General features: G+C 44.8%; 1 protein-coding gene across 1 annotated transcript; it reads left to right on the top strand.

Moving 5' to 3' along the window:
- Positions 1-9,338: 9,338 nt before the first annotated feature.
- LOC137528175 (olfactory receptor 5V1-like) lies at positions 9,339-10,265 on the top strand. The gene has a single exon (XM_068249440.1). The coding sequence runs from the start codon at positions 9,339-9,341 to the stop codon at positions 10,263-10,265; it is 927 nt and encodes a 308-aa protein (XP_068105541.1).
- Positions 10,266-10,512: the final 247 nt, after the last annotated feature.

Raw genomic sequence — 10,512 nt, 5'->3', positions numbered from 1 at the left:
TTGTAAATAGTAATGGATGTAAAACTGAAAAAAAATGCACTTTTTTTCAAATAAAATATTGGTGCCATACATTGTGATGGGGACTTAATTTAACTACCTAACGACCGTGTCACACCAAAGGGCATGACCACAGCCGCAACCCCAGGACCGCCTAACGGCAATTGATGTCAAATCCTGGGGCCAGCTACTGCAGGAAATCCTGTGCAGGCTGCTGCGTCCTTGGACACTGTTAGACATGTCTTTTTACATAGTACAGTGCTTTGCCACGGCAGCACTGTACTGGGGACAGCCGTGTGACATGGCTGTCCCGCCTGGGGCACAAGAGAGCGATCAGCAGTGATAGGCTGGCCAGAGGATGCAGGGTGGGAAAATTAAAAGAAAATACAAAAATTAATTAACCTCCCTGTTGGTTAACAGTTTCAGAGGCTGCGTCCTCGGGGGATTCTTTTAAATAAAATTTGATTTAAATACTTAAGCTAGCACTTCCCCCAAGTCCCCCGGCACCGCTCTAATACCCCTAATTGCCACTGGCAATATTTACCTGTCCACGATCCCGTGAGAGCCACAGCTTCACCATTTTGCTTGAGTTGTTGCTATGGTGATGATCGGACATGATGTCTGATGTCAACGACGTCATGCGCAGTCCTGATCCTCCCCATAGCAAAGCCTCGAGCTGATTGGGAGGCTGCACCATCGCAAGATCCCTTGGGGGTACGTATAACGGTGGCGATCGGGGGAGAGCGGAGGGACTTGGGGGGCATGGTTAGCTAGCCAAGTGCTAGCTTAAGCATTTAAATCAAATTTTATTTAGAAAAAATTCCCCGGGGGCCATGTGATCCTCTCCGGCAGCTAGCCTGAGCGTAGGTCGGGATTACCGCCAGGGAGGTTAAAAAAAAAGAACATAAATATTTGCAAAAACATAAATAAACATCTGAGGGGGTGATCAGACCCCACCAACTGAAATCTCTGTTGGTGGGGAGAAAAGGGGGGGGGGATCACTTATGTGGTTTGTTGTGCGGCCCTGCAGCTTGGCCTTAAAGCTGCAGTGGCCCATTTCAGTAAAAATGGCCTGGTCTTTGGGAGGTTTAGCACTGTGGTCCTCAGGTGGTTAAATGGTGTAATAACCGGGACAAATGGGCAAATAAAACACATAGGTTTTAGTTATGGTAGTGTAAGGATTCATCCTGTGGCGTGTTCCGTCTGTTGCGGTGGAGCCACAAACGGACAGTTCTGGCTTGTCTGCCTGCATTCGGCTGTGCATTCGCAATGAGTCCCATTGTCGTTTGCAATTTCTCTGCAGTTCTGGGCAGCTCAGGATGCGGTCATCATTCCACCAATTGCTTACTACAGCTGAGCTGCGGCCAGATAGCCCTGGATTTCCTGCAGGCATGTTGTTACATAATACTCTGCATGTATTTCCTATGGGAGTCCTTTGCATTCACAATCACAACCAGCTAGCAAATGGTAATCAAGCCAGCTCAGGATTGCATGATTACCATTCAGCTGTGTGGAGATTTGCATGCTTGCATCCACTGGTCGATGCCGGCATAAAAGTCTGTCTCCCCTTTTAGACCTCACCCATCATAGCGATCACTATGCTGGTCTGCTGGGCACTGTGCTACTCTGTATAGTTCTGTTATTGTAGTTCAATGCGACCTTATTACTTGTGCTTTAGCTAGTTCTTGATAAATATATATGCAGACTTGCTAATATATATTTATCCATTAGTTGAGCCGTTTATTATTTTTCTGTATTATTGTTTATTGCCTAGTTTTCATGCCTGATGGACATTCATTGCATCCATGGTGGGTCATTGAAGTCCATTATCCTGATAGCTTGGATTTTGCCATCACCACATTAGTGACTGGTAGTATTCCTGCTACTCTAGTTCTGGGAACATAACTATAGGTTGCGGTTGCTATTAGTTACATTCTTTCCTGTAGTTTTGTCTATGTGGATGCTTGCTGGTGATTGTTGTTAGCCTGCTTGCTCTGCTTCTGTGGACGTGACTGTGAGCTGTGGTTGCTACTAGTTATGCTCCAATCTATAGTCCTGTCCCGCTATTTCCAATTTAAAGGCACTTTCATATAGATGCATCAGAAATTGTATTCTCACCTTTTAATATTTTTTAGGCTTTTCCTTACCATTTATATCACGATAACCATTGTCTTCTGAATATCCTCTAGTTGCCCCCACAGTACTCAAGTGTAGTGCCTCTGACAGCTGACCTCCCATGATAATCCAATTAGTTTTGGGCGTGACAACTGTGATTTGAAGCACCATGGCATGATCTCTAGGGAAGTAGATGAGGAGATTGAGGCAACTTTTGCCCGTAGCTCTCAGAATGCTGAAAATAGTGACATGTTTGATCTTAAAAACCTTTTTAACAAACATGGTGCTTTGCTTCACAGACAGTTAAAACGGAAGTGGAATGTGTCGCTATTAGAATCGTACTGTAAGGCAGGCGTGATTCCAGATGGCCTGTTAGACCGGATCATGCCAGCGGAAAATCTTTTAACAGACCGTTTTGTGACCAAATGGAAGGAAAGATCACTAGCCAGGGGCTTAGAAGTACTGAAAATGATTGTGGAGGAAGAGAAACTGCAATTGGAGAAGGTAATAGAGGAGATAGAGGAGAGTGCAGCAACACTTGACGAGTTTAGCAATCATGAAACCTTCAACAGCCTCAATGATTCCCTTAAGACATCAATTGAGAAAAAACAAGTAATGATAAAAAGACAAAAAAGTAATACATTTCAAAAAGATCTTCAGGCCTGGGACTCAGATGAAGCACTAGATCCAAGAAAGCATATTAAAAACAAGCAGAAACACAGGAGGAGAAGGAGACACACAGGGGAGAGTGGGCAGGATCTCTCAGAGGGTGAAACAGACACTTCAGTTGAATCAGCATCCAGTAAAAGGTCAGTCACTTTCTCGGGGCGGGATGTCATTATTGAAGATAAAAATCGGGGGAAGAATCAAAATAGGAATAGAAAGACAAAGAAACAACAGCATAAGAAATCAGGTAAATCCAAAAAACAAAAAACGAGGAAAGAACAGACAGTTCGGACGGGGAGGAGGAGGATGTGGAGGGGGAGGGAGTGGGAGTAGAGACTCGGAGGGGACAAGCACAAAGACAGAAATAAAAGTACAAACAGGGAGGACAGGTGTAGTGATTAATCTGTCCAGCTTCACCCTGAATGACACTCATGTGCAATTATTGGAAAGGGCCTCTCTTTCTCTCCAGTGTCTAAAGGCGACATGTTTGAAGTATATAAAGATATCTACATGTTTGTGAGGAAGATTATGTTGAAACTCACGTATGGAGATGGGAGAGACGACATGCAAGTCGCCCCGGTCTACACTGGCCTCACACTGAGCGAGAGAGAGGCCTTAGCAGCACTGGAGTCCCTATGGGATGGAGCAGGTAACAACCCTGACGACCTATTGCCTTTGACCCCCGATGGTATTAAAGAAAACCCACCTCCAAATACTGATCTAAAAGTAAAGTCCACCTTCCTACCCCCAATACATAACAACAAATATCTGTCAGTTTTCTTAGAATCTGTAGAAAGAGACTTGCGTGATGAAAATTGGTCTACCTCTAAGCTAGAGGGTAATTTAACCCCCAAAGAATTAAAAGCTCTTGAAGAATTAAAGACTGCCCATGGGATCATTATTAAACCTAGTGACAAGGGGGGGAATATAGTGCTACTTGACGAGGGGGACTACGTGAAAGAAGCCCACAGACAGTTGGACGACCCTGAGACATACCAGAGAATTGATGGGGACCCATTTCCACGAATAAAACAAAAAGTCAATGACTTACTAGATGAAGCATTATACACAGGGGTCATTGACCATAAAGAATGGGAGTATCTGAGGGTGGTAGAATATAATGAGCCAACCATCTATTTTATACCTAAGGTACATAAACAAAGCCAAAATCCTCCAGGTCGCCCAATAGTATCTGGGAACGGCGGTCCAACTGAAAGATTGGGGCAATATATCGATCTTCGTCTAAAACCTATTGTCACGACACTTCCCTCCTTTGTTCTAGACACCAGGGACGTTCTCCGGACACTGTCGGGGTTCAGGATGCCGGCTGGGTCCCTCCTGGTGAGCATTGATGTTGAATCGTTGTATACGTCGATCCCTCACCGGAAGGGACTCAGGGCACTAGAATTCTACACATACCAGCACTACCCCCAGGCATATGCCCATAATGCCTTTGTGGTGGAGGCAATGCATCTCATCTTGGGTAACAACTGCTTCTCTTTCTCGGGATGATACTATCGACAGACGCGGGGGACCTCGATGGGGGCGGCGTGCGCTCCAATGTACGCCTGCCTCCATCTGGGTCTCTGGGAGCGACAGGTGGTCTACTCTGACCCAGCCTTCCTGGAGGGAGTGGCCTTATGGATTAGGTACATTGATGATGTGCTGGTGGTGTGGAAGGAGGGCATTGAAAAACTTGATCAATTTGTAAGACGCATTAGTAGTGTTGAGCGTAACATAAAACTTACCTACAATTTCAGTCAGGAAAAATTATCGTTTTTGGACTTGCTGCTAACTATTGAGGGTGATCAGATATGTACATCATCATATCGTAAACCCACAGCGGGCAACAGCCTCCTCCACGCCACCAGCCACCATCCGAACCATCTAATTAGAGGGATCCCATATGGTCAGTTCCTGCGTCTACGCAGGAACTGTTCCACTGACACCTGCTTCAGAAATGAATCCAGAGAAATGTACCAGAGGTTCCGTGAGCGAGGTTACCCCCACAAGATCCTTAAAAGGGCACTGAGAAAGGCCTGGGATAAAAATCGAGAGGACCTATTAGATGGAGGAGGAGGGCTAGATGTGCCAGGCCATAATGTTCCATCAGGTGGGAGGGACAGTGGTCCATCTGAGGATAGGATCAAAGTGATCACCACGTATGGGGCACACTGGGACAAACTACACCAATTGATGGGACGACACTGGCACATACTGACAGGTTCAGCTGAGATTGCAAAGATAATTGACCCCACTCCTAGGATAGTGGCCAGAAGGGCCAACAATCTAAAAGATATGCTAGTTAGCAGTGAATATAGAAGTAGCCCACCCCTGAGGACTTGGCTAAACAAAACCCCAATTCAGGGGATGCATAGGTGCGGAAAATGCAAGGCATGTCCCTATGTACATAAGGCCAAAACGTTCTGGGATAGTGGAGGTGTTAATGAATTTCAAATAAGATCGTTTATAAACTGTGATACTGAAAATGTTGTCTATATGATATCCTGCCCATGTGGCCTTATGTATATAGGGATGACTGAAAGGGCTTTAAAAGTCCGTATCCTTGAGCATATGTGTAATATTGTAAATAGGGATATGGATACAACCCTAGGCAGACATTATGCCAATAAACATGGGAGTAGATTGCAAGGTACACTGTTTAAGGGTATTTACAAATTGAATATGTCTAGGCGGAGAGGTGATATGACCAATGAATTATTATGTAAAGAAGGGATGTGGATCTTTCGACTCCAAACTCTTAGCCCCTATGGCTTGAATAATGACTTCAACTTAAAGTCGTACCTGAAAAAACAGATCTATACTAGAAGGAGATAGAGATGTAATAGGGACTGTCTATCTGAAGTTAGTAATAGGTGAGTGAGTGTATAAGCCCATGATTGAATGAAAGTATGACAGATGTGACATGCATGTCATATGTAGAGTGGATTTGAGGTATACAAATATATGCCTTGAATACAATTCATAAAAGCCCCTTCTCCCGTGGCCTACCTTCCCTGCCAAATTGAATTAGAATATGATTAAAGGGAATGTCCAAGCAAAATAAAAAAAATGAGTTTCACTTACCTGGGGCTTCTACCAGCCCCATGCAGCCATCCTGTGCCCTCGTAGTCACTCACTGCTGCTCCAGTCCCCCGCTGGCAGCTTGCCGACCTCGGAGGTCGGCGGGCCGCATTGCGTACATTTTAGCTAGTGCAGGAACATTAACACATACATTTTTACGCATTACTGGTTCAATGCGTACAAATTTACTCATTGAACCAGTAACGTGTAAAAATGTATGTGTTACTGTTCCTGCACTAGCTAGAATGCGTAAAAATGTACGCAATGCGTCCCGCTGACCTCCGAGGTCGGCAAGCTGCCAGCGGGGGAATGGAGCAGCAGTGAGTGACTACGAGGGCACAGGATGGCTGCATGGGGCTGGTAGAAGCCTCAGGTAAGTGAAACTCATTTTTTTTATTTTGCTTGAACCTTCCCTTTAAAGGGAAGGTTCAGGGAGGGGATTCAAAAAATAAAAATAAATTTCCACTTACCTGGGGCTTCCTCCAGCCCGTGGCAGGCAGGAGGTGCCCTCGCCGCCGCTCCGCAGGCTCCCGGTGGTCTCCGGTGCCCGACCCGACCTGGCCAGGCCGGCTGCCAGGTCGGGCTCCTCTGTGCTCCATTTCCTGGGACTTCTGCGTCCCACGACGGCGCGCTGACGTCATCGGACGTCCGTCGGGCTGTACTGCGCATGCGCAGAACTACTGCGCATGCGCAGTACAGCCCGGCGGACGTTCGATGACGTCATCGCGCCGTCGTGGGACGCAGAAGTCCCAGGAAATGGAGCGCAGAGGAGCCCGACCTGGCAGCCGGCCTGGCCAGGTCGGGTCGGGCACCAGAGACCACCGGGAGCCTGCGGAGCGGCGACGAGGGCACCTCCTGCCTGCCACGGGCTGGAGGAAGCCCCAGGTAAGTGGAAATTTATTTTTATTTTTTGAATCCCCTCCCTGAACCTTCCCTTTAAGGACGGTGCTGGTGTGATATCGGGTAACTGGATTGAAAAAGAACTACAATGCTATAAAGTTATCATTACAAAGTAGAGCGGAACATTGTTTGCCTGTGGAGTGTGAGGTATGAAGCTATCAGGAGAGCATTGTGACTTTCTGGAGCCCCCCATTGCTTCTACGGAGCTGCTGTGTACATTAGCAACGGTTGCTAGACAGGAGGAGGAGTGAAAGAACGCACGCTGTATAAAGGAAGGAAAGAGTACGCCCATCAGTACATCCTGACGAATCGCCTGTGAGGGGCGGGAAACGCGTCGATGGGCGGAGCCTAGTGTACCACGTAAACGTCACATCCACACCAGCGGATGATACCGACTCTGGAGCTGTCAATACACCACTCCATGCGTGCCGCCATTGCTGATTGCGGCGTGGAGTAGCGGAACACAGCCGACAGCTGACACTGCCACTCAGGCGCTTCATGTGTGCCGCCATTGCTGACTGCGGCTTGGAATAGCGGAACACAGCCAACAGCTGACACTGCCTTCCAGGTGCAGCATTAAGGTATTGCCTCGACCGGGCATATCTTACCCCGGCCACCGCTCCAAGAGGGACCGCCTGAGCTCAACATAAGTTGGAGGGCTGTATGAGACACCGTGCAATATCACCAAGTGGGTACCCACACAGCAAGCTACAACGGAGGTGGTAAGAGTGACTTTCTAATTGGAAGCTATCCTTTATCCCTGTGGAGATTATTGTTTATTCAATGGAATATCGCTGCTGTGCAGGTGGACTCAGTGGCCCCTACGGGAGCAGTTCTCCAAGCATCACGCACTGCAATTGAGTTGAGCAACTCTCAGGAGTGAGTGGGCGCCATTGTATGGATGTGTGGATGGACGTATGATGCCGGCCTAGATTAGATAGTTACTGTCAAGGTTAGAGCATCTCATTGTTGGTACCTAGACGCTCCGCAGGTTTTTACTGGTAATTTTATGAAGCTGATTTTTGCATGCAATCAAGCTATGAAATTGTGTCATTTTTGTACTTATCAATAAATTACTACTATTTGATTTATACATCTTGAACCCTAGCCACAATTTCTTACAATACTTGCATACTTGAAGGGTGATGTATAGCAGTATAATGCTCAATCAGGAGTAGTATGGTAGGCTTAGTGTGTGTATCAGTACAGCCACCATTCTTTGGAGATAGTGCTCTTTCTTAATTTGGTGATTGTTGTCAGCCTGCTTGCTCTGCTTCTGTGGACGTGACTGTGAGCTGTGGTTGCTACTAGTTATGCTCCAATCTTTAGTCCTGTCTTGTACCTGTCTGAATGCTTGCTAACGCTAAGGCAGCGCAACATCGCACTGCGCTGCCATTGTGTCTTACTTGTCTAGTTACACTCCAATCTATAGTCCTGTCTTGTACCTGTCTAAGTGCTTGCTATCGGAAGGGTAGTGCAACATCGCACTGTGCTGCCATTGCATCTTATTTGTAGTGATATCAGGAGCCCAGAGCTACAGTTGCTCTGGGCAGCCTGTGTAGCTTCTTCCATTAATCAGCTACCAGTCTTGCTGCTCTGGGTGGTCAAAAGTTTAACCCTCAAGCATTACACCTGTGATTTGTAAACAGACAGTATTGCTTATGCACACAAGCATTACAGGTAGCATGTATTATTTTAAAGCTATAATGGCCAAAAACTGAGAAATAACTCCCAAGCATTACACCTGTGATTTGTAAACAGACAGTACTGCTTATGCACACAAGCATTACAGGTAGCATGTATTATTTTAAAGCTATAATGGCCAAAAACTGAGAAATATTTTTTTTTTCCATTGGGGGTTAAACTTCTTAATATTCCCGTTTAAAATGCATTTAGAAAAAAAAATAAGTCTTAGCAAAATGTACCACCCAAAGAAAGCCTAATTAGTGGTGAAAAAACAAGATATAGATCAATTCATTGTGATAAGTAGTGGTAAAGTTAGTGGCGAGTGAATGGGAGGTGAAAATTGCTCCGATGCATACGGTGAAAAGCGACTGAAGGCTGAAGTGGTTAAGTTGAATTCCGCACATAAATGAACTTTTGTCGCAATATTTGAATTTTTCATGTTTCACCTGTGGGCGTCTGGTTAGATTTTTTTTTTTTAAACTCTGGGTGTCCTGGATAAATTAAATAAAATGGACGCTACAAGTAAATGGAAAAACACAGCTGCTAATTCAGATATCTTTCAGGAGCCCTGACTGTGGGGTTACCCAGGTGCAGATGGTACAATCTGAACATTAAATAAAAGATATTTTGATTAAAGCAGTCCAGGTTTGCAGGACCACATATTATATGCTCACTGGAAATGGCTGGATATCCATAAACATATAAGGTTAGTTGTTTATAATATGCAGATTGCATGTAAGACTGAGCATCGCAAAATAAGTAAATATCTTTTATTATTCCAGATATGTTTATTATTTTAGCTTTACGCTTATTGGTTCTGTAAAGTTACCAAAACAAAAATAGAAAATTGTATTTAAACATATAGATGTCCTTCTGGCAAATGTGACCCCATGGATCATCTTAATCAGAGCATGGTGACATTTTTCATCATCAAAGGGATATCAGATGTTCCAGAGTTACAGATTCCAATATTCCTTCTTGTTCTTCTCATTTATCTCCTCACACTTGGTGGAAACATGACCATTCTTGTGTTGGTCTATCTAGATCCCCATCTTCACACTCCCATGTACTTCTTCTTGGTAAATCTTTCCATCCTTGATATGAGCTCTACAACTGTTACTTTACACAAGATCATTCTCACAGGTCTGACTGGGAATCGTGCCACCTCATATGTGAGTTGCATGGCCCAAATGTATTTTGTTGGGAGCTTCATTACCGATGAATTACTAGTGCTTACAGCTATGAGCTATGATCGATATGTGGCCATCTGTAATCCTTTGAGATACACGGTTATCATGAACCACAGAGACTCCGCTCTACTGGCTATTGCCTGCTGGGTGCTTGGTTTGATTGAGGTAATACCATATATGGTCCTGATTGGTGGGTTTTCCTGTTACAGGTCCAATGTTGTTAACCATTTCTTTTGTGATGTTGTGCCTGTTATAAAACTGTCATGCAATGACACGTCCACTTTGGAGATTTTGTTTATATTTGAAGGAGCTTTCCTGCTTACTCTTAGTCCATTTCTCCTAACCTTTTTATCATATATTTTTATTATTGTTACCATAATGAAGATCCATACCCGTGCTGGAAGACATAAAGCCTTCTACACGTGTTCCTCACATCTCACAATCGTCATTCTTCTCTATACAACTTTAATCTGTCAGTACTTGACACCCATTAAAGAAGATAGTCTAGAGTATAATAAGCTTCTCGCCCTGCTTAACATGGTTGCCGTGCCTATATTAAATCCTCTTATTTACAGCTTAAAAAATAAAGATGTGAAAAATGCTTTGAAAAAGAAATTGCATTTTTGAGGTTCAAAAGTTCTCTCAACAATCAAATATTTCTTGTAAATTAACCTGCATGGACTATTTACCTGTATAAAGTGAATAAAGCACACTCTGTCACACACACACTCTGTCACACACACACACACACACTCTGTCACTCACACACACACTCTGTCACACACACACACACACACACACACACACACACACACACACACACACACACACACACACACACACACACACACACACACACATACACACACACACA

The sequence above is a fragment of the Hyperolius riggenbachi genome, chromosome 8 (assembly GCF_040937935.1).
Source record: "Hyperolius riggenbachi isolate aHypRig1 chromosome 8, aHypRig1.pri, whole genome shotgun sequence".
Classification (NCBI taxonomy): domain Eukaryota; kingdom Metazoa; phylum Chordata; class Amphibia; order Anura; family Hyperoliidae; genus Hyperolius; species Hyperolius riggenbachi.
This window is presented reverse-complemented; position numbering and strand designations above follow the sequence as displayed.